General features: G+C 51.8%; 3 protein-coding genes across 3 annotated transcripts in view; 1 reads left to right on the forward strand and 2 right to left on the reverse strand.

Moving 5' to 3' along the window:
- Positions 1 to 293: 293 nt before the first annotated feature.
- Rsad1 (radical S-adenosyl methionine domain containing 1) lies at positions 294 to 6,717 on the reverse strand. The gene is made up of 9 exons (XM_013037606.1): positions 6,504 to 6,717; positions 6,048 to 6,184; positions 5,719 to 5,923; positions 3,148 to 3,513; positions 2,865 to 2,928; positions 2,313 to 2,460; positions 2,041 to 2,095; positions 1,329 to 1,432; positions 294 to 1,155 (listed from the first exon to the last, which is right to left on the reverse strand). Exons 1-9 carry the CDS (start codon positions 6,636 to 6,638, stop codon positions 1,002 to 1,004), a joined length of 1,368 nt encoding a protein of 455 aa, XP_012893060.1. The 5' UTR covers positions 6,639 to 6,717; the 3' UTR covers positions 294 to 1,001.
- A 5,021-nt stretch (positions 6,718 to 11,738) lies between these two features.
- Acsf2 (acyl-CoA synthetase family member 2) overlaps positions 11,739 to 26,393 on the reverse strand; it is a 32,870-nt gene continuing 18,215 nt past the window's right edge. The window contains exons 2-16 of the mRNA XM_013008779.1: positions 24,810 to 25,005; positions 24,339 to 24,467; positions 24,009 to 24,062; positions 23,762 to 23,880; positions 23,455 to 23,620; positions 22,787 to 22,882; positions 22,489 to 22,646; positions 22,130 to 22,221; positions 21,523 to 21,599; positions 15,296 to 15,403; positions 13,940 to 14,091; positions 12,527 to 12,668; positions 12,320 to 12,430; positions 12,054 to 12,122; positions 11,739 to 11,871 (exon numbers count right to left, since the gene is read on the reverse strand). Coding sequence (XP_012864233.1) covers positions 11,821 to 11,871; positions 12,054 to 12,122; positions 12,320 to 12,430; positions 12,527 to 12,668; positions 13,940 to 14,091; positions 15,296 to 15,403; positions 21,523 to 21,599; positions 22,130 to 22,221; positions 22,489 to 22,646; positions 22,787 to 22,882; positions 23,455 to 23,620; positions 23,762 to 23,880; positions 24,009 to 24,062; positions 24,339 to 24,467; positions 24,810 to 25,005 — 1,720 coding nt within the window. The 3' untranslated portion in view covers positions 11,739 to 11,820. The remainder of the gene's footprint in view (positions 11,872 to 12,053; positions 12,123 to 12,319; positions 12,431 to 12,526; positions 12,669 to 13,939; positions 14,092 to 15,295; positions 15,404 to 21,522; positions 21,600 to 22,129; positions 22,222 to 22,488; positions 22,647 to 22,786; positions 22,883 to 23,454; positions 23,621 to 23,761; positions 23,881 to 24,008; positions 24,063 to 24,338; positions 24,468 to 24,809; positions 25,006 to 26,393) is intronic.
- Chad (chondroadherin) lies at positions 17,449 to 20,884 on the forward strand. Its single transcript, XM_013008780.1, has 4 exons — positions 17,449 to 18,222; positions 19,797 to 19,960; positions 20,213 to 20,358; positions 20,810 to 20,884. The coding sequence occupies exons 1-3, from the start codon at positions 17,449 to 17,451 to the stop codon at positions 20,352 to 20,354; spliced, it is 1,080 nt and encodes a 359-aa protein (XP_012864234.1). The 3' UTR covers positions 20,355 to 20,358; positions 20,810 to 20,884.

Below are 26,393 nucleotides of genomic sequence, written 5' to 3' on the forward strand. Positions count from 1 at the left end.
GATCTGTTTCTTGAGTAGCTACCATTACAGGCCTGAAACACCAGTGCCCAGCTAAAATTAGCATTACTAACAGTGGGTTGACATGACATTATGGATCTTGAGTCAAACAACATTTACATAGTATTCTTTTTTTTATTTTTCCATTTGGTCATGGAGATTGAACTCAGAGCCTGGGTGCTGTTCCTCAGCTCTTCCGCTCAAGAACAGCGCTCTACCACTTGAGCCACAGCACCACTTCTGGTCTTCTGGTGGATAATTGGAGATAAGAGTCTTACGGACTTTCCTGCCTGGGCTGGCTTTAAACCACAATCCTCAGATCTCAGCCTCCTGAGTAGCTAGGAGTACAGGTGTGAGCCGCCGGCACCTGGCTTATGCTAGTCATTTTGGAGTTAGTGTCTCATGGACTTTTCTGTCTTGACTGGCACCAAACTTTGAGCCTTTGAAACTCAGTCACCTGAGTAGCTAGTATTACAAGTGTGAGCCACTGGTGCCCAGCTTCCACATAATATTCTTGCTAAAAATATTCACGCTGAATCCAATCCTTGGGAAACAATCATATACACCCAGAATGTGAAACTTTCTATACAACAAGCACCCTTAACTGAAAAAAACCAATGGTTTTGTAACTACCTTGTTCCTATATTAAATTTCTTCTTGCTTCAGATACCTGGAGGAGATTCAGTGTTCCTGACTCACGCAGCTGTCTTAGGATCTCACTCGGGAGTGAGGAAGACTTGTTTTCCTTGGGCAATTCTCTGTTGAAAGACTTCCAAACACATCTCATTGTTTGGGTATCAGAAAGGCCATCAGAAGCTGATAAACCAAGTGCTGGTGCTGTCGGTCTCAAGATGCTGAATGGAATACCCGTTGTTTCTGGACCTGAAATGTCCTCCCCTGCCCTGACTGGAGCCATTCCCCTGGGAATGCCAAGGTCAGGCACTAATTACTTGAAGCAGAGGTAGCACCGCTACCAAAGACGTCCACAGTGCAGGTCTAGCCTTCTAAGTCTGTCTGGCCTTGTCCTGGGACACAGGAACAGCTGACCAACCTCCTGGCACAGGGGTTCTCTGCTGCCAGACCTCTTGGAGCCGAAGCAGAAGGGTCAGCAACAGAGAGTCCAGCACAGCCAGACCCTCCCAGGAACACCGGAGACCCCTGCAAAATCAAGAGGCCTGGCTGTGACTCTTCAGCCCTGATTCGTTCAAGCTCACTCCCACCCACGTGAGCCCCTGGCACCCACAGACTCATCCTCACCAGTCTTTTCCAGCATGCTGGGTCTTTGGCTCTGTAAGTCAGTCCCGCCCATGCTTGCCCCCCCCCCAACATACCTGTGGTCCAGCAGCAACAGGCCCTGCTCGAGCAGGTCCTTCACCTCTGTGCTTGCTCCAAACACATCCCACAGCGTCAGCTGGGGCTCAAACTGCTGCCAGTGCTGAGGAAAGCAGAAGGTCAGAGGTGAGGAGTTGCCTAAGCCCCACTGGGCCATGTGGCTGAGATGTCACTAAGGGCTGAGGAAGGGTCCAGTCTCCAGTGGGATCCCAGTAGCGGATGCTCAGGAACACTGGGACAGGTCCGTGGGATGACAGAAAGGTAAGGATCTTCCCACCCTGTTGCTCATTCAGCCCAAACCCAGCTCCAGCCAAGCCAAATCTCTTTCTCTTCTCCCAACCCTTCCTGTCTCCTACTTCCCAATCAGGGAAGGGCCAGCCCCAACCAGGGCTTCGGGGCTCTGACTTCATGCAGAGCAGCTCGACTGCACATTCTAGCTGCACATTTAGAACCCCTTTGTCTAGTCTGTTCCTTCACACAGCTGAGAAAATCGGGGTTCAGAGAAGGGAAAGGATTTGTGCTCAGGGATGTAGTAGAACAGGAATGAGAACCGGGTCTCTACAGTCTCTGTGTTCCAGCTTTCTGACCACTGCACCACACTGTCTACAATGGGAGGACACAGGGAGTGTATGGGAGGGCCTGGGCAGGAGAGAGAGACAGAGACAGACTCGGGAGGAGCCAGTGTTCTGTGAGAACCCCCTGACCTCTTACCTGGTGAGTGATCCCCACGTCAGTGCGCAGCCCTAGGGCCACACACTCCTCCAGCCTGGAAGAAAAGTCATCAAGGAGTCTTTGAGAAGAGACCTGTGCCTTTTGTCTTTAACCCTGACGTGCAGATGGGGGCTGATGGGAGCTAATGGACCACGGGAGCATGGAGCAGGGGGTAAGGGGCAAAGCAGGCAATAAGGATGTCCACATGGAGAAGTTTCTGGGGTGCCGGGGTGGGAGCCTGGCTAAAGAGCCATGTGCCCTTAGATGCTCACAGCTCCAGCTTGCTCAGAGGGACACGTTTCCGGGTTCCATGTCCAAACAGCTTCACCTCCTTCATCCAGTGGTCAGGCTCCAGCGTCTGGATCCGAGCCTCCCGGGGGTGATCTTCAACCCCCTGGGGCACAAATCGGCCATGGGCCCCTGACAACATCAACAACACCCCCACATGGATAGGAGCTAACGATGTGCACTTTACCAGACTTAAATTAAGGGTTCCTAGAAGTTTGACCCTGAGACTGACAATACCTTCCAGGCTACAAATGTAAATTATCAGGCCCTACCTCAGCCCTGTCCAATCAGAAATTCTGAGGGTGGGTCCCGGCATGTGGGGTTGTTACAAGCCCTGCAGGGGATTCTGAGACGCACCTGGCAATAGACCAAGCACCTTACAATACCCGAGCAGTTCTAGAAGATGGATGTTACTTTTTGCTGCACTTTACACGGGAGGAAATACAAGCTTGGAAGGAGGAAATAAGCTGCCCACACGCATCCAGCCATGGTATCCTCTCCTGAGTCATCCCTTCTGCCATCCACAGGGAACTTACCAGGCCCAATGCCAAGGTACTGACCACACTGCCAGTAAGTCCAATTGTGGGTGCTGAGCGCCCCCTGGAGGGAAGAAGGGAAGAGCGAACATAGAGGAAAGAGTTGAGGGGGAGGGGAATGTCCTCTTTCTGCCCAGATAATGGGCACCTGGTTAGACTGTCCCACTATCTCAAGCCTGATCCCATCCAGTATGGGTCCTTCGCTTCAGAAGATCCTGGTTCCCTGCTCACAAGTCAACCTGCCCATTCCGTCCCTCCAGCCATCCTCTGCCCGGACACTCACGTTCCGGGCGAAGTTGGAGACCTCATACTGACGGAAGCCAGCCTCCCGCAGGACTGTCCGGCCCTCCTGGTACATCTCAGCAGCCAGCTCTGGGTCAGGGGCAGGAAGGATGCCTTGCTGTGCCTGGGTGAAGAGTGAGGTGCCCCGCTCCAGGGACAGCTGGTAGAGAGAGAGATGATCGTCACAGTGGCACAGCAGTTCCTGCAGCTGCCTCAGCCATGGCCCCGCCTTCTGGGCTGGCAGTCCCAGCATCAGATCCACAGATACACGGCCAGGGAAGAGCCTCCGGGCCTCTGCCAGTGTCTGTAGGGCATCGCTGGCCGAGTGTGTCCGCCCCAGCAGTTGGAGCTCAGTGTCATCCAGGGACTAAAGAGAGAGACAGGAGAGGCATGCTGGCCAGGTCAGTGGGAGAGAGAATGCTCTGCCCTATGGGGATGCCAGGATGGGGGGCACACAGCATATGGTGGGGAGCTCCATGGGGACCATGGTCAAAGAGTACCCAGAATCCTTATTCATCTAAGAGTGAATTTAATCCTGTGACTAGCTCTTGAGGTCAAATAAATGCAAAGTCAAACCTGGAATTTAGACTCCAAACCCATGAGGGGATGTGAGTGTGGGGGTGGGGTGGGGGTGGGTGGGTGCATGCATGCATACATGCACATGTACCCTGTTACTGGGGTTGAACTCAGGGCCTCGACTTCCTGCATGGCTTATTCAATAAAGGCAGGCATTCAACCGCTTTAGCCACAGCTCCACTTCTACCTTTTTGCCTGTTAATTGGCGATAAGAGCCTCACTTTTTCTTCCTAAGGTAGCTTTGAACCGTGATCCTCAGATCTCAGTCTATCTGGTAGCTAGGATTACAGATCTCAGGTACTGGTGCCTGACTATTTTGGTTTGTTGGTTTGTTTAACTTTATTTTTTTACTTTGGGACAACTTAAACCTAGAAACAAGTTGCAAGTAAAATAAACACCTTCAACTAGACCCATCAACAACCTTTGGCCACATTTCTTTTGTCTCTAAATATCACTAAATAAAACATGGGAATGTGAGTTCTGGGCCAGCACTGCCCACAGAAACTTCCTGCGATGATGGGAATGTTCTTTTTTCTGCACTTCCCAGTGCAGTCAGTACTGGACACACATAAGTAAGTTATGCTGAGAAGAGCTACATTGCAGTGATTAGCACATAGCTAGTGGCTATTGTGCCAGACAGTACAGTTATAGATATTGTACCCTTAATGCCTAAATATTGAAGTATGTATTACCCAAACACAAGGCCATTGAGTTACATAACCACAATCCAATTACAAAGTTCTAGACGTGTGAGACTAATATACCACCATTATCTAATATACAGTTATATTCAAGCTTGGCCAGTAATGTCTACTGAAGTAATTTTCCTCTTCTTTCCCAGCCAGAGGGCAGGGGTCACACACTGCCTTCAGCTGTCAGTGCCTCTCAAGCCTCTTTTGTTCTGGATTCTTAGCTTTTCTTTGCCTTTAATAACAGTGTGTGTGTGTGTGTGTGTGTGTGTGTGTGTGTGTGTGTGTGCTGAGAATTGAAACCAGGACCTTGTGCATGCTGAGCAAGTGGTCTACCACTTGAACTATGTTCCAGCCCTAACACTGAATTTTTTGAAGAATGTAAGCCAATTTGTTTTGAAAATATATTTTGATAAATGCTAGAGATCCACTACAAAACATTGTGCACACAGTTAATACTGCTACATGTACTACATACATTAACATGTGTTATGAGGGAAGATTTCATTCTAATCAAAAAAGAAAAGAGGCGCCCTTTCCCCCCTCTCCCCCCCCCTCTTTCGGTGCTGAGGATTGAGGGAAGCATGCTAAACAAGTGCTCAACCACTTAGTTACACCCCTAGTCCCACGGGTTTCTTGATTTAGGTTTACCTAGTTTCAAGACACACATTTTAGGCAAAAACATTTCAGGAAAGCCAGGGGCTGATAGCTCACACCTTTTAGCTACTTAGGAGATGAAGATCTAGAAGATGATGGTTTGAAGCCAATCTGGGCCCCAAAAGAAAAATAAGTCTACAAGACTCCATCTCAAAAAAAAAAAAAAAGCAAAATGTAGAGCTGGAGGCATGGCTTAAGTAGTAAAACACCAGCAGAACAAGCAAGCAAGTGGAGTAACAAGCTGAGCAAGCATGAGGCCCTGAGTTTAAACTTAGTACTACCGCCCCTCCCCCCTCCACACCAAATAAAGGAACATATCAGAAATGATGTACTGCCAGGTGCTGGTAGTTCACACCTGTAATCCTAGCTACTCAGGAGGCTGAGATCTGAGGTTTGAGGTTCAAAGCCAGCCTGGGCAGGAAAGTCTGTGAGACTCTTATCTCCAATTAACCACCAGAAAACAGGAAGTGGTGCTGTGACTCAAAGTGGTAGAGCTCAGGGACAGTGCCCAAACCCTGAGTCCAAACCCCATAACCAATGAAAGGATGGGGGGGGGGGATGTTATGCAATAATTAAGCACCACCAGAAGGGAGCCAGCCCGGATGGTCTGGGGTTTCCCAGGATGGGGAAGGAGATGTGTGACCAGTTACCTGTAGGCCAATGGACAATCTGTTGACTCCTGCCGCTCCAAACGCTGCCAGCCTGGGGCCTGGGGCTGAAGTGGGATTCGCCTCCAGGGTGACTTCTGAATCTGCAGGCAGATAAGCTGCCTGTGCCACGGCCTCCAGAACAGCGGCCACCGTGTGGGGGCTGGCCAGACTGGGGGTGCCCCCACCGAAAAACACAGACTCTATCCTGGGAAAAAGAGGGTGAAGGTGAGACCTTGCATTGGTCCTACCAACTCCACCAAACAATCCCCAAGATCTTGCACACACACACATATACACACACACACACACACACACACACACACACACACCTTCGCACCCCGCTGAGCCGTAGCAGCGTCCGGGCCTCGGTCACCAGACAGCTCCGCAGGGCCTCCTCCTCCGGGCCGCCACGGGCGATGTACTTGTTGAAGTTGCAGTAGCTGCATCGTTTCTGGCAGTAGGGCCACTGGGGGACACGGGGTGCACGTGCAGGGCGAGGTGTGGCGGGGAGGGGAGAGGGAGGAGAGGAAGAGATGTCCTGGCTACTGCCAAGGCTCCTTGCCCACAATCCCATCTCCCAAGGCAGGGCACCCTGGGCTTGTGCCCATTTGAGGAAACTGAGGCTCAGCAGAGCAATCCCAGCACCAACGACTTCATGTCTCCATGTCCCTAGTGGGGCCCCCAAACCTGTTCCAGATCTCAGCAAGGTAGGGTCCCAGTGACAAGCGATTCCGGGGTTCAGGGTCACCGCCCCTCCTCCCCAGCCCCCAGCCCTGCCCACTCACGTGCACATAAAGCGCCGCCCGCCGGGTCGCGGGTTCGGGACTAGGGGATTCTCCCGTACGGTCCACTAGGTGGCGCCTCTGGGCCACTTTGGTGACGGCCACCCAGCTGCGGGCCCGCGCACCCGAGAGACCCATGGCGCGACCAGAAGCAAGGTAGGGAGAACTGAGCCGGAGGCCCAGGCGCCCCAGTCCAGGGCGCACAGGTGCGCGCAGAGCTGAGCTGCCCGGGTCGTCGGGGCGGAAGGAAGAGCGTCCGCGTCACCTCCGCAAACAAGGCCCGGGACCTCGGCTCTGCGGCGCCACCTGCCGGACACTGATGCAATCGTCGCAGCCGCCTGAGTCCTTTTCCCCAAGGATTTGGGGCCCACAGCTGTCCTTTGGGTTCTCTGTACCAGGGCAAGTTTCCTAGCACATCCAGGAGCTCCTAGTTTATGTAGTCAGTTCCTTCTCATTTTTATTCCCTGGGTAAGAGCTGGGACATGAGGACAGCTAGGTGCGTAAGATCAGGGTGTGATCTGACCACAAACAAAAAGCAAACCAACACGTATCAATACAAACCCTGCTGGACACCAGGTCAGGGCTAGGGGGTGGGGACCTACTGGAACGTGAGAGTCAGTGTGAGGAGAGGGCTCTTGGACTGGATGGTGGAGGAGCAAAAAGTTTTAGGGAATTGGCTTGGTCAGGAGAGTAGACTCTGATCTGGACAGGCCACCCCAGGTACCACTTGCTGGAAGGAGATAGACCCCAGAAGAGCTATGTCCTTGGAAAGGCTTTGGACTTACACAGATCAAGGCCATTTTTGAAGGGCCTGGGACAGCCTCAATTCTCCCCTCCTTTCTTAGTTTATAATCCTTAAGAATACCTAGGATGTAGCTGGGTGCCTGTGGTTCATGCTTGTAATACTAGCTATTCAGGAGGCTGAGATATGAGGATCACAGTTCAAAGCCCGCCTACACAGGAAAGTCCATGAGACCCTTCTTTGCAATTAACCAGAAGAAAAAAAAATAACAGAAGTGGAAGAGCCAGGCGTCGGTGGCTCACGCCTGTAATCCTAGCTACTCAGGAGGCTGAGATCTGAGAATCGCGGTTCAAAGCCAGCCCAGGCAGGAAAGACCGTGAGACTCCTATCTCCAATAAACCACTAGAAAACCGGAAGTGGCACTGTAGCTCAAGTGGTAGAGCGTTCGCCTTGAGCTGAAGAGCTGAGGGACAGCGCCCAAGCCCAGAGTTCAAGGCCCATGACCGACAAAAAAAAAAACAAACAAACAGAAGTGGAGCTTTGGCTCAAGTGGCAGAGAGTGAGCTTTGAGTGGAAAAAAGCTAAGGGACAGGATCCAGGCACACACATGTACGTGTGTGCACGTGCGCGTGCGCACACACACACATGAATGTACTGGAAGCACAGAATCACAAACAATAAAGATCGGAGCAGGAAACCTCAGGCTCTATTCCATTCCCCACTGGACATAAAATGTCCTTCAATGCATTCATGAACCCAGGTATGTAGAACCTAGCGCAGGCCGACTTGCAGCGCCCTTGGGCTGCAGTCACAAATGGACTCTATCCAAACCAGGCAGTTTTTCTGAGGCATGAGGCACTGCTCCTGGGCGTCTGTTGTCCTCTACTGCCTCTCTATAAGCAATACACATACTTCATGTAACATGTGCCAGTGTCTGCCTCTTAGGACCCAGACACATTTGTGATCAGTGCATAGTAATCCTACTTCAGACACTTGTGTAACTGTAAATGAACCAGGGATCTGCTTCTGCGGCTGCCAGATAAAGCCAGTGACTCAGGATGAGGTAGGATAGATCAGGGAAAATGAGATAGGAAAAATGGCAGCCAAGAATTCAGAGAAAAACACTGTACAGACAAATAGCTTAATTAAAAGCACAGAAACACTATTTTTGCCTTAAGCCTTACATTCTCTCATAAGCTACAACATTTAATTTAAAAAAACAAAACCTCCCAGGTGCCAGTAGCCCACATCTGTAATCCTAGCTACTCAAGAGCCCAGCCTGGACAGAAAGGGTTATGAGACTCATATCTCCAATTAATGAGTAAGAAGGTCAGAAATGGAGCTATGACTCAAGTGGTAGAGCCAAAACCTTGAGTAAAAGAGCCAAGTGAGAGCACCTAGGCCCCGAGTTCAAGCCCCAGCACCAACGTAACAAAACCAAACCCCTCAAAACGGCTGTATTCCAGCTGTCCTTACCCTGGTGCCCAGCTAATTAGCATGCTGTAAGACTGAGCAAAGAAAAGAGACACTTATTGTGGGGGTAAAGTGGCTTACTGACTGAGGAAAATATTTGTCTCAAGGGTGCACACCTGTCTTGAAAGCAGTGGATGACAGAATTCATCCTTTGTCTGGAAAAAAAAAAAAAAAGTCCAGACACTAATGACTCAGATTTGGAGAAAAATCCCAACTACATCAGTGACCCAAGTTCGGCAGGCCAAACTCGAGGTTGGGCTAATGGTGTACCATCAAGAATGACGGAATGTAGCAGGTATCAGAACAAAGGAGAGCTCTTCACTCAAGGTAGATTTGAGCCAAACCCTAACCTACTATTTCCCCATAAACACCCATAATGTGAGAGTGCTCCGGGCACCTGTCATGTGCCCACACCCTTGTCTGGGTTATGTACTTTCTACCTTTCCATCACTCAGCTTTACAAATCAACTTTCTTCATCTTTACCTCAATGTGTCCTCACACCTATAATCCCCGTGACTCAGGAAGCTGAGAACTGAAGATCTTGGTTCAAAGCCACGCCTGGGCGGACAAATTTGAGAGACGTTTATCTCCCATTAACCAGCAAAAACCCAGAAGTAGAGGCATGGCTCAAGTACCAGAGTGATCATCAGCCTTGAAGCAGGGATGGGGGAGCCCTCAGAACTCAAGGGCCAGAGGACTTCCTCCCTTTTGGAAACATTCTCCCTGGAGAATCACTGGTCACTGAATTGATAACAAGGAGACAGGATGAGGAGGAGGATGGAGCTTCATTAATAACAATCCAGCTTGGAAGATGGTGTGCCAAGCACCCTTAAATGACCATCCTGCTATTAACCTGATGTGTGAACCTTTCGTGCACTTTTATTTTTTTAAAACAGGGGAAGGGATGCAGGGCCTAGATGGAGACACTAATATTATTTATGAATTTGTTTTCTGAAGGTCTGTGGTAATCCCCAGTCTGTGAATAGAAAACAAAAGATAAGCTGGGACTGGTGGTTCATGCCTGTAATCCTAGCTACTCAGGAGGCTGAGATCTGAGAATCGTGGTTCAAAGCCAGCCCAGGCAGGAAAGTCCGTGAGATTCTTATCTCCAATTAACCACCAGAAAACCAGAAGTGGCGCTGTGCTGATATTTCCTGGTTCTAATATTTCCTAAAATTATTTGTTTTTTGACTTCAACTGTAACTATCAGCTGTGTTGGTTTGTGAACAACCAGCCATGTTAAGGGTATGAGTCCTTACCAATGGAGTTCAAGAATCGACCCTCTGAGACAGGCGCCAGTAGTTTCACACCTGTAATCCTAGCCACTCAGGAGGCTGAGATCTGAGGATGGAAACTCAAAGCCAGCCTTGTTAGGAAAGACCTTAAGACTCTTATGGGAGGGCTGGGAAGGTGGCTCAGTGGTAGAGCGCTTGCCTTGCATGCCTGAGACCCTGGATTCGATTCCTTAGCACCACATAAGCAAAATGAAAAAAGCCGGAAGTGGTGCTATGGCTCAAGTGGTAGAGTGCTAGCCTTGAGCTGAAGAGCTGAGGGACAGCGCCCAGGCCCAGAGTTCAGGCCCCACGACCGGACCCAAAAAAAAAAAAAAAAAAAGACTCATCGCTAATCAACCATTTAAACACCAGAAGTGAAGCTGTGGCTCAAAGTGGTAAGGCACTAGCCTTGAGCAAAGGAGCTCAGGGACAGTACCCAGGCTCTGAATTCAAGCCCCAAGACCAGAAAAAAAAAAAAAAGAAAGAAAGGAAGGAAGAAAAGAACCCCACACTCCGAGTGAAAACTTTCCACTAACTTTACCAACCTCCCCTAATTGAAACTGTCAGCAGCCTCATTCCAAGCCCCAATCCCAGACATTCATGAAAAGAGGAATTTATGCCTTTGCCTCCAAAAAGGGCAGCACTCCAACCCAGTAGGGACCTTCCACTGATGGTTAGAGAGCTTTCTAACTTCCTTGTATTACCCTATCACCTTGGTAACCAATTGTGGGGGGGGGGAGGAAATGAACCTGACTTCTTAGTGACAAGAAGGAACGTCACACTTTGGGTTAGGATAAAAACCAAGCAGACCACCTGGCCCAGTCTGCCTGCCTAGCTCTAGGGAGAATGTCAGTGCACCCTTCTGTACAGAAATAAAATGCCTTGACACAACCTCCTGCATCTTTTCTTTTTTTTGGGGGGGGTCTGGTCGTGGGGCCTGAACTCTGGGCCTGGGCGCTGCTGTCCCTCAGCTCAAGGCTAACACTCTACCACTTGAGCCACAGCGCTACTTCCGGCTTTTTTTTCTGCGTCTGTGGTGCTGAGGAATCGAACCCAGCCTCATGCATGCAAGGCAAGTGCTCTACCACTGAGCCACCTTCCCAGTCCCAATCCTGCATCTTTTGTGTGTCTATTCTTTTTTCTCTCTCTTTTTTTTTTGGCCAGTCCTGGGGCTTGAACTTGGGTCATGTTTGGTTTCTGCATGAATTCTATTTTGTAAAACCTGTCATTTCAATGGTTGGCCATCCTTTGATGGGCAAAACAGGCCTGGTTTGGTAACAGTACCCATGGGCCTTGTGGAAGTCAACTCTTTTGTATTTGGGTCAAGCTGCTTTATTTAACGCTCCCTGTCCACCAGGGAAGCCCCAGGTGCAATGATCAAGAAAATAAAAATGAGCTAGGCATGGTGACTCACATGTATAATCCTAGCTACTCAGGAAGTTGAGATCTGAGGATCACAGTTCAAAGGCCACCCAGGAAGACAAATCCACGAGACTCTTATCACCAATTAACCAGCAAAAAGCCAGAAGCACAGGTGTGGCTCAAGTGGCAGAGTGCCAAGCATAATCAAAAAAGCTAAGGGAGAACATGAGGCCTTGAATTCAAGCCCCAGTACTGGCAACCCCACCCATATAAAAAAAAATTAATGTCTAGCAAAGCACTCAGAGGAATAGATCTGAAGGTACCGGCTCTCCACCCTCTCCCTCCTTCCCAGAGTAGCTGCAGAAAGAGCACACTTGCCAGAGACCTGTCGAACAAAGAATTTTTTATGCCAAATCACAAAGACAGGGCCATGGAGGAGCAGTGGGGAGGACCTCTCCTCCAGCTGATTCACAGTTTTAGATGTTGTTCCATTTGCTCTCGGAGTTTGAATTTCTGAATCTAGAGGAAAGACAAGAGCATGGGAGTTGGGCTGAGCCTTTGTCCACTAGGGTGACTACTTTCAAGTCTTCTGGGACTTGGGAGCATTGGGAGGGTGCTTCTCAGGCTTTCAGTGCTTAAACCCAAGAAACTCTGGATGACATAACCAATTGTCCCTCCCCAGTCTCCTCCGCCTTACACACCTTTCCTGAGATGGTAAGAGGATACTTTTCCACGAACACAATGTATCGAGGAATCTTGAAATGGGATATCTGTAGACCAGAGAGGTAAAGCATAAGGCTCAGCAAGATCATGGGATTCCAAGGGGAGACCAAAGGGATTCCAAGGGCTTAAGTCAGGGCAGAGCACCCTCCCCCCACACATACATACACCCCAGGCTGCAGAGCAGGGAAAGAGAGATAGGTGAACGAATGAGCACCATGGGTATGGGAGTGGCTGACTGTCCTACCTTCCCTTTGCAGAAAGCTTTGATCTCCTCTTCCGTGGTCTTCTCCCCGCTCTTCAGCCGGATGCAGGCACAGATTTCCTCCCCCAGGCGCTGGTCTTTCACTCCGACCACCTTCCAAGATTCAGAGACAAATATGGGACATTATCCTCTTCCCCAGCCAGCATTACCTGTCGTCTGCTGGGAGCTCAGCGAGGCTGACGGCCTCACCTGTACTTCCTGCACTTGTGGGTGCTTGTGAAAGAAGTCCTCAAGCTCTGCAGGGTAGATGTTCTCCCCGCCCCGAATGATCATGTCCTTGGAGCGGCCCACAATCTTACAGAAGCCCTGCTCGTCCATCACAGCAATGTCCCTGGAAGGAAAACCCAGGCATTTTCTCACCTCTGCCTTATCCCTTGCACATTCATTCCCCAAACATGCATTGAGTCCCTATAACATGTCTTACACTACTGCATTAGACTCCGGGAAGCACAGTAGAAAACAAACTCCTTACAACTTACAGTTTAGGTATGAAGGCAAAGAAAAATAAAGCAGTACAGTACTTGTCCCCTTCCTCATTCTCTCCTGTCTCTTTCTCTCGTTCTTTTTCTCTATTTCCCTATCAATTCATAGGCTTTTCATGGCTTAATGTGTGTGTGTGTGTGTGTGTGTGTGTGTGTGTGTCCTGGGGTTAGAACTCAGGCTCTGGGCACTGTCCTTTAGGGGCTTGACCATTTGAGTCACAGTTCCACTTATGGCTCTTTGGTGGTTAACTGGAGGTAAGAGTCTCACAGACTTTCCTGCCTGGGCTGGCTTTGAACCAGGATCTTCAGATCTCAATCTCCTGAGCTTACAGGTGTGAGCCATCAATGCCTGGCTTGCTTGCTTCTTTTTCAAACCTGAGCTCAAATGTTTTCAGTGGCTTCTCTGACTACCCAGTTTAAGAAAAGCTCTCATTCCCCACCACAGCCACTTTCTCTCCTGTAACCTGTAAATTTTTTTTGATGTCTATAATTATCTGTCTACCTCTACCAGACATGTGGAAAGTAAAAGCAGGGTCCACTGGGCCACCAGGTGGAGCAGGGTGCTGGTACTCAGGAAGTGTACAATAGGAAAGTGCTAAACTCACAAATGAGTGACTAAGAATCAGGTACCCAGTGGCTCACACCTGTAATCCTAACTCCTGGGGAGGCTGAAACCTGAGGATCACTGTTGGAAGCCAGCACAAGTAGGAAAGTCCATGAGACACTTATCTCTAACCAGCAAAGAGCTGGAAGAGGAGGTATGGCTCCAGTGGTAGAGTACCAGCCTTGAGTGAAAAGTTAAGGGACAGTGCCAGGCCCCTCGTTCAAGCCCCAGTCTGGCACACACACACGCGCACGCACGCACACACACACACACACACACACACACACACACACACACAGTGACCAAATCCTGGATCATATTTTGAGGGTGCAGGTGTAGTCCATTCTTTTAGTGTCTTGACAATATGGCAAGTGGATATACCCTTATCATACACATTTTAGAAATTAAGTTTTCGGGGTTCGAAGAGTCCTGGATATTCAGGTTAATTTAATGTTCCCAGCTCAGCCATAGCCTCCCATCAGCAGCCAAAGCAAGTACCCCATCCCTTCTTCTCACCCTGTGTGATACCACTTGTCCTGCCCAACTGCTTCAAAGGTCTTCTGAGGCTCGTTCCAGTACCCTAGCATGATGCAGTACCCCCGGATGAACAGCTCCCCCGGCGTGTTCAACTTCACCAGCTCCCCAGTCTCCATGTTCAAGATCTGGGCCTAGGAAAGGTCAGCGTCAGGCCAGGGTCTCCTGTTTCAGGATGGGCAGGCCTTCATTATTAGACCCTCCCCCTAAATGAAGCTTCTTGGCTCTGTCCATCCAGGTCCAGGAAGGGGGAGCAGGGCCAGAGTAGATCAACCCCAGTCAGAGACCTGAGCTAGACATGAAAGAATATTTGAAGCTCTGGCAGGATGCTGTGGACAGGGGTGGGCAGGATGGCTGAGGAGCAGCCCAGGGAGGGCCAGGCCAGCTGCCAGTTACAAACCACTCAGTAGGAAAGGCAGTCTCTTCTCACTTCCCATGAGATGGCAAATAAAGAAGCTAAACATGGTGGCGTGGCGATGCCATGTGAACAGGGGAAATAGCCTAGTAGAGAGAGGAGCCCTAGCCAACAGGCAAAGGAAGCAGTCTCTGTGTGCCTTGATGTCTGCAGCTGGAATATAGAGACCATTATGTTTGCTTCATCTATCTTCCAGGCCACTTCCCAAAGATGGTGGTAAGGGGGTGTTAGATCCATGAGCTGAGCGGGGGCGTCTGTCCCCACAACAACCATCCTCTCCCTAAAAGGCTGCTGGAGCAGAGGGGGCGAGGGTAGCAGTCAGCCCAGGGAAGCATCTGCATGGGCAGCCAGACAAGAACCCCACAGGGACAAGGAAACTGGCTGCCATTGGAGTCCCACTATTGGAACGCCAAAGGAGTCTCAGCTGGGAATTTGAGATTTAAGAACTGCTCTGGGGTGATCTTGGAGGGCCCCCCCCCCGCCCCAGCCCCTGCCACACACACACACACATACACGAGGCCCAGGCTGCTTAGGAAATGAAGGGTTTGTGCCCAATCAAAAGAGGAACTCTTCCAAAGTGAGAGGTTGTGGGCCCACAGGGAAGAGAGAGCTGAGTAGGAAAAATCTCTGTGCTCTGGCTTCCCTTTGAGTCTATCCTGGCTGCCCCAAAACAGACAGTGGAGCTTGGCAAAAACACACCTCAGACAGGAAGGGAGGCTGTGGAGAGGTTCAGCTGGCAGTTGCTCAGGGCCGCTATCCCAGCTCTCCCCTATTCATGCCAGACCCAGGGAGCCCACACTGCCCCAGGCCCTCAGCTTCTACAGTTAAGTTGTCTGGATCTCAGAGACAAAGCAACAAATGTCCCTGAGTGGTGGGAGGTGGGCTTTGGGGGGAAGGGCGGGTCTTAGTGAAGGGGGACTCACCTCTGTGTGGGGCATAACTCTGCCCACGCTTTCTGCCTTCTGTTCTACAGTGTCATCTGGAAAGTTCATGAAGGTCACAGGACTGTTCTCTGTGGTTCCATAAGCAATCTAGAGGGTCCCAGAAGAGAGTTTGGGGGGAGCTCAGTGATGGCAGAGGGTCAGAGTGAACTACTCAGCACAGTGGAAGTTTAGTAACTGAGGCAGCATTGGTAGGAAAACAGAGGCGCTTGATCTCTGCAGCGGCCCCAGATCTAAAATAAAACTGACAGCCAGGAAGCCGTTCTTCCCTGGCCAGGGCTCTCTCTGTCCCTTGTGCCCCTAGAGCAGTCACATGTCTATACCTGTGGCTCATAGAAGCCACTGGACATCTTTCCCTATCCTCAGACTGCCTGAGTTCCCCACCTTCCTGATTTCAGGCCACAACATCCTCCATCCCTTCCCTTCCAAGCCAAAGACCCATAAACTTAATGAGAAAGACAGCCTGCTTTGGTCTCCGACAGGAGCAATACATACACATACAAACACCCTCAATCCAAGACAAGTGCCTGGCTGGCCTTGGGGTGGGTGCCCTCCCCCAAGCTCTGGAGTTTCCTGTAACTTTATTCTCATCAAAATAAAAATATAGCCAGAACAGGGATTTTAAATGCTTGTGACTCCCTCCCACCGCACCGCACTGCAGTGGTTAGAACATCCTGAGCAACAGACAAACCAGAAGCCAGGCTAAATACCATCAGAGAAAGTTCTAGGCCAAGAACTGCCCTCCCCCTAATCTAGAGGAAACGGGTAAAAGGGGCTTGGAGGAAGAGCAGGCCCTGGAGTCCCCCACAACTGTGAGTGGGTACTGTGTGAAGTGGAGGAGGGCCCAGCTAGCATATTCTACAGAACTTGGTCTTTGCCCTCTCTGTATCAGCTGGTGTGGCTCTGGCACAGCTGGGGTCTGGGCTCTTCTCCCTCTCCCCAAACAGACAATACTGACTGTCAGGCAGCCTGGAGCTCATTCTGGCCAGAGCTGTGACCTGCCGGCTGGCCCTCCCCTGTCCACAGGACCCCAGACACCATGGCTCAAAACTGGGCACATGAAGATCTAGCGGGCTGGGGTGAGTCTGACCACAACCGACCGTCTTGCAGCAGCCTGAGCTGTGGCCAAGGCCGATGCCCTGTGACCAGGAAACAGCCCCCTCCCTGGTCCTCAGTCTCCGGGGCCACTGCCCAGATGTGGCCTCTGCCAAACAGACCTTGGCGCCACTGGGCTGCCACCCTGAGACCCCCCCCCCATAGGCGGGTCCTGACTGCGGTGGGGGGGAAGGGGAAGGGGATGTTTGGGGGGGAGGTTAAGTAAGAAGGGGGTGGTGTAACTGCGCTTGTCCAGGGGTCTCCTTCTCTCGCTCACCCCTCACTAATTCCCACTCTTCTGCGTAGCTTTCAGCCCTAGATAAATAAAAGGGGGAACGAGAATCTCAAGCCTAAGGTTAGGTAGGAGAAGGGGCTAGGCAGGAGTCCAAGGGTGGGGTAAGAGGCCAGCCCCTCCTTGTGGGGGTGTCTAGCCAGAAGGGGGAGCCCGAGACGCCGGAGCAACAGCGGCTCGCACGCTCGGCCGGCGCCGCACAAGGGCCCCATTAAAGCGCTGGTGGGGCCGCAGGGAGCCGCACGCAGCCGCGCCCGCCCCGCCCGCCCTCCCCAGGCCCAGGGTGAATGGGGGCTGGGGCGGGGAGGGGGCGAGGACGGGGACTTGGAGACACGGAGACCCAAACCTGAGCAAACAAATAAGTCCAGAGCCCGCCTCCTTCTCCTCGGTCCTGTGTACAGACACCCATGACGGCCCCCTCCCCATTCCAAGAATTAAAATGGCCTTGTGGCTTTATTGAATCAGCATCGCGTCTGGGGGGGTGGGGTGGAGAGCAGGAGATGAGGGGCTAGGGTTCAGGGGTGCGCCCCTGATGGCCCGCCATGGGGAGGGGGGGCGGGCCTCCGGACACGCAGGGGTTAAGTCCACGTAGCCTGGCGCCCGGCCTGCGGTGGGTCGGGACCCGCCTATAAATAAGGCGGAGACCCGCGCGCTCAGAACTTGCCGTTGCCCGCGCCCCGGCTGCCGCTGCTCCCCCCACCCCACCCCAGCCTCGGCTCCAGGCGGCCCCCACCCCCCAGCCTTGGCCATGGCCCACGCGAGACTGTTTCTCAGTCTCGGCCTCCTCGCCGGCCTCCTGCCGATGTTAGCCGCTTGTCCCCCCAAGTGTCACTGCCACGGGGACCTGCAGCATGTCATCTGCGACAAGGTGGGGCTGGAGAAGATCCCCAAGATGTCCGAGAAGACCAAGCTGCTCAATCTCCAGCGCAACCACTTCCCCGTGTTGGCTATGAACTCCTTTAAGGACATGCCCAACCTCGTGTCGCTCCACCTGCAACACTGCCGCATCCGCGAGGTGGTCAGGGGCGCCTTCCACGGCCTCCACCAGCTCATCTACTTATACCTGTCCAACAACGACATCCGGGTGCTGCAGCCGGGCGCCTTCGAGGACCTGACCGAGCTCACCTACCTCTACCTGGACCACAACAAGGTGACTGAGCTGCGCCCTGCGCTCTTCTCCACTCTGCCCAACCTCTTCATCCTACAGCTCAACAATAACAAGATTCGAGAGCTGCAGCCCGGCACTTTCCAGGGTGCGAAGGATCTGCGCTGGCTCTACCTGACTGGTAATTCCATCAGTTCTCTGCACGCCAATGCCTTGGATGATGTGGAGAACCTAGTCAAGTTGCACCTGGATAGGAACCAGCTCTCCAGCTACCCCTTAGCCGCCCTGAGCAAGCTGAGGGTGTTGGAGGAACTCAAGCTATCCCACAACCGTCTGAAGAACATTCCTGCCAAAGCCTTCCAGTCCTTTGGCAAATACCTGGATATCCTCTGGCTGGACCACGCCCACCTGGAAAAAGTGAGTGCTCAGGTTGCAGAACTTGGCCCTGACTCCTTCTTGTCTCCCTCAGAGGCTTGAGAGCCAGGACCATAGTTGGTACCATCTCTTCTTGGCAGACTTTCTGTCCATAGGACTATCTTCAACTTCTCTCCCTAGTCTTGTCACATCTCCACCCTAATCTCTGTCCAGAGCTTGTCTCAGCCACTGCTCTATTTAGAAGAGAAGTGGGGCTCCCCTGGGCCTAAAGATGTCTTCTTAGGCAGCATCTCCAACACTCCCAAATCCCCACTCAGAGGCATTACCACCTCTGCCTGTTGGGCCTCCTCTGCTGTTTTTCCCAGTCTCCAGTAAGCCTACCATCCCATAAAGGGAGGTTTGTCTGTTGAGGAGCCTTCCAGAGAAGCTGGGAAAATCAGGCCCACAAAGAGACCCTGTTCCTGCTGGGGGCTGGCATGTGTGCTAAGGTAGAAAGGGAGGTGGGGGTTGTGGAGTGAGTGTGATATAAAATGTCTAAGGAAGATCTCTACATCCCATGGAGGCCCTGATGGATGCTGGGTCCTGTCCCCCAAGTGGTTCCTCCCCGCCCCATATAGGCACAGTTCATTTCATTCTCAGGTCCATTTCAATTAGTAGAGAAGGCCTGGGTCCCTACAGCTCTCCAGGCTGCAGACATGGTGCCTGAGGAGCCTCCAAACAGAGCTGTCCTTGGCCCATCCCATTGTCCTTCTTCCCTGGATGGCCACTCTAGCCAAGTGGGTAAAGTACAATCCTTCCACTGAGACTGGAAATTTTTTTTCTGGGACAGGGCCTTCAGGACAAGGTAGAAGACAGCCTGGAGTACTAGCCAATGCAAGAGTAGATTCTTACTTGGGTAGTGACCAACCTTTGAATAAACACAGCCTCCCAGCCTGCCTTCTTCAGCCTGGGCCCTTGTCTAAGCTGAAAGGAGACCCTGCTAGGTCTCTCAATGCCAGAATGGTTTTCTGGTGAGCAGCAGGATAGCCATATTAGAGGCTGTTTGGGGGCAGGGGAGGTCAGACAGGAACTGTGGTACCTGGGCCAAGATGTGGGTACCAATAGAACATTTCCTTTGGAGGCATCCAACCTGGCCGAAGTCTTTACCAAGGTGGCTCCATAAATAGCATCTGGCAGGCCAAGAGGGAGTGGTGAGGACAGAACTGGAGGGAGTCCCAGGACCCTGGGGTTGTGGGGAGCCTGGGCTTACTGCCCACCCCACCAAACACTGACCAGGTTCATTTGGTACCCATCTGGGGCCAAACTCTGGCTACTTCCCCAGGCCCCAGTGTTTGTACAGAGAGTGTGGTACAGGACAGGGTGGGGTCTCACAGCTACTGTTTACTTGCTAGTGTGACTGTGGCTGAAGGCTAAACTGTTTCTACTTTTCCATCCGCATACTAGAAGCAATAGCTATCTCCAAGTGGGCTTTATGGATTAGGTCATCCAGACTACTTGGTCACTCTGCAACTTCTCAAAGTGCCAGGGCAGGCCTGTGCCTAGCATCCCCCCTGAGGTGTTGGAACAGGATCCTGGGTTAGGGTACTCACTGCTTACCCCTCTGCCCCCCCCCCCAGTTCACAGATGATGCCTTCCTGGGTGTGACATCACTGAAGCATGTCCATCTGGAGAACAACCGCCTGAGTCAGCTGCCCTCCAGCTTCTCCTTTGATAACCTGGAAACCTTCACCTTCATCAACAACCCCTGGAAGTGTACCTGCCAGCTCCATGGCCTTCGGCGGTGAGACCAGCCCCATGCCACGCTCCCCCTAGAGCCCCTCCCCTCCCCAAGACATCCTAGGTACACATCCTAGATTTGTGCTACGTAATGGACCAGGAAGCCCCAGAAGCCTCAGTTTCCTCCTTTGTAAAATGAACATGGAAGCCTCAGACTGTTCTGGAGCCAAGTTTCTCCTAGCCCTATAAGTTCACTCTTCTCTCCCATAAGTACTCTCCTCCATCTCCCCTCCTTGGCAACTCTCTGTCTTTCCAGGTGGCTAGATTCCAAGAATATTCACTCGGATGCCACTTGCGACACACCCATCAAGTTTAAGGGGCAGCACATCCGTCACACGGATGCCTTCCGCAGTTGCAAATCTCCCACCAAGAGGTCCAAGAAAGCTGGCCGCCATTAAACAGGTGAGGGCCGGCCAGACCGGTCACCTTCCCCATCCTCCCCCTTTAGAGATTCTAATAAAATGCTGGTTATCTCCCAAGATAATATCTGTCCTGGGGCATGAACTCGGGGCCTGGCTGCTGTCCCCGGGCTTTTTTTGCTCAAGGCTAGCATTCTACCATTTGAGCCACAACACCACTTCTGGCTTTTTTGGGTAGTTTATTGGAGATAAGAGTCTCATGGACTGTCTTGCCTAGGTTGTCTTCAAACCATGATCCTCAAATCCCAGCCTTCTGAGAAGGATTACAGGCAGGACCTACCGGTGGCCAGAACATCCTCCATTTTTTATAGGAAGAGGTGGGGAGGGCAGCCCCCACCCCCTCCTTCAAGGACTGTATCTAGGACTTCCACTGCTCCCTCCAACATTGTCCTAGTGGTTGGAATCCTGACATCAATTTTTGCCTTCCCACACAGGTCCTGACCCAGCCAGTCCTGGTGACTGGCCTCTGCCTTCTGCTGGAGAGACTACTGACCTTCCCACTGCCGCCTACATGTTCTCCCCACAGCCTCTGCTGTCCACAGAGCTGTCCACAACTAGACACGTCCTGGCAGGGGGCCTCAGACACTCTACTACTAACCCAACTCCAACTAGTGGGGTCTAGGGGCCGACACAGCCCCTCCTCAGCCATCAAGACTGGATCCCATTGTGGCTCCTCTCAGAGAAGCTGTTGCTGATCCCCAACTCTATTAGAACCAGAATGCGGTGATTCTCAGAATTGCCACCTTCCCAGAATCAGCCTTACTTTGCTTCCTTTTCCCCTACCATTAGAAAACAAACATCAAACCCTTCCCACCCCCCCCCTTTTGCTTCCAGAAAGGGCCTCAAGTCCATTTCCCAACTCTGCTGGCCTCCACTTGCCAGGACATGCTAATTGCTAATAGGACACCGGTGCTTTGCTGCACATGCTGCATTTCCGCCCCAGATTTCTACAAATATAAATTTATGTGTGTAGAATATTTGCTCCTCCATCACCTGTCTCCACACCTCTCTAGGTACTGATGAGGCCAGTCTGTCTTGTCCCACCTCTTCCTGGAGGAAAGGGCTGCTCCTTTCTCCTTTGGACCCCTGGTGTGGTTTGTTTGTCCATATTCACTCCCCCCACGTTTCAGTTCTACCCATCACTCACCACCAGCTCCTTCATGTTCATCTTGTTGATGATGGCCCGGATCAACTCAGGGGGTGCAGGTGACCCAGCAATCACACCTGAATCAGAAAGAAAGGCTGCCAGGCACTGATGGCTCATACCTATCATCCTAGCTACTCAGGAGGCTGAGATCGAGGATAGAATTCAAAGCCAGTCAGCCTGAGTGAGATTCTTATCTTCAATTTACCAGCAAAAAGCCAGAAGTGGAGGTGTGGCTAAAGGGGTAGAGTGCCAGCCTTAAGCAAGAGAGCTAAGCAAGAGTGTAAGACCCTGAGTTCCAGTCCTAGTACTATTATGAGGGGGGAAAAAAAGGAAAAGACAGACAGACAAAAAGAACAAAAGAAAGAAAGACACATACACACAAACACACAGCTCTCCATTTCCAGGCCTGTTGGACTCCCTTCCTTCCCTTATTCCTAAGTTTGTTCCCCTACCTTTTAGCTGGCCTTGATCTGGTATCCAGGGACACTGGGGATTTTCTTCCCACCCCCATCTCTACGATGCCCTTCCTGCCCCTACATTAAAAATTGGCTAGGTTAAGCTGTTCCAGTCGGAAGCAGCCTCCTCCCGACACCTGGCTCTACCCCACCTCCACGCATGTTGGAGAAGTCATAACTGGAGAAGTCTGGCTGGTTCAGAATATCCACGAACATTGTAGGGGTGCCATACAGGAAGGAGCCTCTGCATAAAGAACAGTCTGAAAATTAGGCTTGGAAATGGAACAAACTCCCTCTCCGTACCCCTCCCACCCCCCACGCTGACCCTCTAGCAAGGGCCAAGGCCAAAAGCTCAAGGCAGGAAGAGGTCCTCTCTTGGGAATCCCCCACTCTCCCATCTGAGGTTTCCTGGCTGGAGGGCAGAAAAACCTCTTAGAAAGTGATCAGGGCCCAGGAGTGAGGACTAGGAGGGTCTCATCAGCCTATAGATGGCCTGTCCAGCAATGCCCACTTCTCTCTGTGGATGGTCTCCAGCGCCTTCTTGCCATTGAAGCTTGGAGAGGACAGGAAGAGCGTGGCACCATGCAGCACACACATCATTGTGCCCCCCACGGAGCCCAGGCAGTGGTACAAGGGGTTGGGCAGGACAAACCGCAACTCCTCTGTTGTCTAGAGATGGAGACAGAAGGCTCCAGGTCTATCATGGGGTCAATTCCTCCAGCCAGCAGAGGGAGCCCACAAACCATCCCATGGCTGTTCCAACAGCCTGGAAGCCTTTTTGTGTGTGAAGGGAGGATCACAGGCCTTACCTTCAAAGGCAGTCTCAGGCGATGGCCTATGAAGTTGGAGTTGTTCACGATGTTGTAGTGGGAGAGGGTAGCTCCCTTGGGGCTGCCTGTGGTCCCCTGAGAAGACAAGCAGATAACAGCTTGGCCGCCTTCTTCCCGTCTCCTTCCCACCTTTGACTGGCTACTGCCCAGAAGAACATAGGACTAAGAGTTCAGGGCCTAGGATTGTTGCTCCAGATGCATTCATTCTTTGTGTATGTGCAGAAGGTCTACAACGTGATGCATAGTGCCAGATGTTGGGATCCAGAAATTTGGAAGAGGTCTCTGTCTTTATGCCACTTAGGTGTCTTATAAGAACTCTGTTGCCCACTGACTTTAGGGCTTGGGCAAATTCCCTCTCTGGGCCTCTGAATCTCCCTCAGCTAAACAGAGACAGTCTTAGCTAGCTCTGACCCTTTGAGTCCTGGTGAGGTGGGTAAATGTGCATGCTACTGGGAGCAACAGAGCTGGGAAGCGAGTATGTGACAAGGATATCATTTGTGGATTTCCCAAAATGGACAAGAAGGCTGGAAGTCTGTGTCTGGAGAGAGTACCTGCTCTCCTAATTTCCTCTGCCTTCGCCCACCCCTGGGAAAGGGTCGGGGGACACAGTGTCAGGTGAGCTCAGGACCTGGAGACCTCCACCCTACCGAGGTGAACTGGACGTTGATGGGGTCAAAGCAGGACAGGAACTGCTGGGTGTACCGGAGGTGGGCCAGATGCTGCTCTGAGCTACCAGCTGCCATCACATCATCTAGCAATAGGGTCCCCGGCAAAGAGGCGTCCACCAAGATGACTGTGGTCAGATCTGGGAGCCTGGGGGACAGGGAAGGTGGTGACAAGCAGGGATGGAGGAAGGGCCCAGGGTGGCAAAAGCCCTACCCTTGGTGTTAGGGGGTGATGAATGGGCCAGGGATAATACATGGTGTTTCCCAAACCTGGGCAGGATACACCCACCTCTTACTCTTCAAGGCCCCCGGCTGAGCCTTTTCTAGTTCCGGACAGATCTGCTTCAGGATATTGTAGTATTGTTGGGTCTTGAATTCCTTGGGGAACACAAGGGCTTTGCAGCCCACCTGTAGAAGGGAAGCCCCCCAAACTGGTCGTCAACAGGAAGCCCCAGAGAGACACTCTGCAATGTGCCTACTCTTCCTTGAAAACAACTGAAAGCCCCCAGATCGAGGCACCAGCTGGTCCTACTTACCTTCTTGAGGACATACTCCAGTTCCAAGGCCTGGTAGGCGGGGTTCACAGACACCTGGGGGAACAGGCCTCACTAGTGTGTCAGTGTCCTGGGCCTACTCTCCCATTTGTTGCCCTCCCTCCATTCTCAGACGGTCCAAGGTAGCACCCTGCCCTGCCAGGCTTCTTCGTGGGCCTGAGCAGAAAGCATTACTGACTCTGAAGCCAGCCAGGCACTGACTGGTTGGATTATGGGGTTAAGGAGCCCAAAAGGCTCCCTCTGAATGACATTCTCCTGCCCCCTCCACTCACACACATATACCCCCATTGTGCCAGGCAAACTCCTCCTTACCAGGATGATGCCTGCCTGGGCAGTGGCCAGCTGCATTAGAATCCATGCATAGGAGTTGGGTCCCCACATGCCCAGCCGGTCACCCTTACGGAGACCAATGCTCAGGAGACCAGAAGCAGCCTTGTCTACCTGGTGGAAACAAGTGGGGACCAAGGAGTGAGATGGGGGCAAGCAGAAAGGGGCCATGACTCCTACCCCAGGCCTTCAGTCCAGAGAGTCACATCAGACTCGACAGAAGCAAGGGGCCAAGTAGATATCTAGGCCTTGGTGGACCTGCAGTCCAGCTGAGGAGTACACAGTTAAAACAAGTGCCCAGGAACATCTAGGCCACCCCTGCTTCATTCAACCACATCCTCTTCCACTGCCATCCCTTGGTGTCCACAGTCATGTACCCATTCTCTAGCTTCACCCAACCAAGGCAGACTAAGGACTACCAGCTGTCCACTCTGAAGATTCAAGGTCAGGACCCACCTCCTCCTTGAGCTGCGCATAAGTCAGCCTGATGTCTTCATGGACAATGACCAAGGCCTCTCGGTCAGGAAACTTTTGTGCTGTGGCATCCAGACACCCACCCACAGTCCGGTCGATAAGATGGAAGTTGGTTGAGCCCTGAACGTAGCTAAGGCCTCCAACAGGGAGGGGGGTAGTGCGCTCCATCTCGATGGAACTGTGGAAAGAAGGGCCATAGGCTGGACTTATGTCAGGCTGGGCCTCCTTTGCATAGTCAACTTATTACCAGGTTGTCTCCACATCTTCTTCTTCTTCTTTTTTTTTTTTCCTTCAGTTGTGGAGCTTTTTCAGAGGCTGGGTGCTGTCCCTGAGCTCCTTTTGCTCAAGGCTAGCACTCTACCACTTGAGCCACAGTGCCACTTATGGCACTGGAGATAAGAGTCTTACAGACTTTCCTGCCCAAGCTGGTTCTCACCCACAATCCTCAGATCTCAGCTTCCTGAGTAGCTAGAAGTACAGGCATGAGCCACTGGCATCCATCTCCCCATCTTCTTGTAAGCCTAGAACATCACCACTGTCTTATTTCCTAACTTCAAGTCTAACTCTGAGAAAGAAGAATAAGGGCAAAGAGGCCTACCCATTCCTTCCTGGCAAGGAAGAAGTGTTGACGGAAGCCTGGGAGAGTCCACTCACACAGAGACAGAGCTTACAAGACATCATCACAACCACTTACCCATCTGCCTACTGAGGGATGAAGAGGTCATGAGGGTCTCTCCCCGCCCCTTCCCAGCAACTGGTAAAACCTATACTTCCTCCTAGAGCTGAAATCCAAGGCCTTAGAGAATCTGGCTTCTTGGATCCTCAGTAGGCCGACCAGCTTCTGTCCTCTGGGCCTGAACTTCAAAGGCAGAATAGTAAGGAGATTGGGTAGCAGCTTTAGGAGAGGGGGCTAGAAGTGGCTCCTGTTACTTGACAGGCTAGCCATGGTGAAGTATCAGGTGCCAGCAAGACACTGGGTAACTGCAGATGAAGGGAGAACCCCTATGTTCCAAATAGCACTTGGGCTCAGGCTCTTACCCTCAGATGATGTTGCAAAGCAGAGGTAATTGTGATGGAAGAGGGTGGTGGCATTTGGAGGATGTGGCAATCCTGAGCACCACAGAACACTCAGAGAGAAGTCTGGGTAACAGGATGTACCTCACTAGCCATTCCTCAAAAAGATATTCCAGGGGCTGGGAAAGTGGTCCAGTGGTAGAGTGCCTGCCTTGCATGCATGAGGCCCTGGGTTCGATTCCTCAGCACCACAGGCACAGAAAAAGCTGGAAGTGGCGCTGTGGCTCAAGTGGTAGAGTGCTAGCCTTGAGCTGAAGAGCTGAGGGTTCAGGCCCAGGACTGACAAAAAAAAAAAAAAGATATTCCATTCCTTTTTTTAATGTCAGTACTGATGCTTGAACTCAGGGCTTAGGCTCCTTGGCTTTTTCGCTCAAGCCAATGCTCTTCTGGCTTCCTGATGATTAACTAGAGATAAAAATCTCTTAAGCTGAGCGCTGGTGGCTCACACCTGTAATCCTAGCTACTCAGGAAGCTGAGATCTGAGGATCACAG

This window comes from Dipodomys ordii, unplaced genomic scaffold (genome assembly GCF_000151885.1).
Source record: "Dipodomys ordii isolate 6190 unplaced genomic scaffold, Dord_2.0 Scaffold7, whole genome shotgun sequence".
Taxonomy (NCBI): Eukaryota; Metazoa; Chordata; class Mammalia; order Rodentia; family Heteromyidae; genus Dipodomys; species Dipodomys ordii.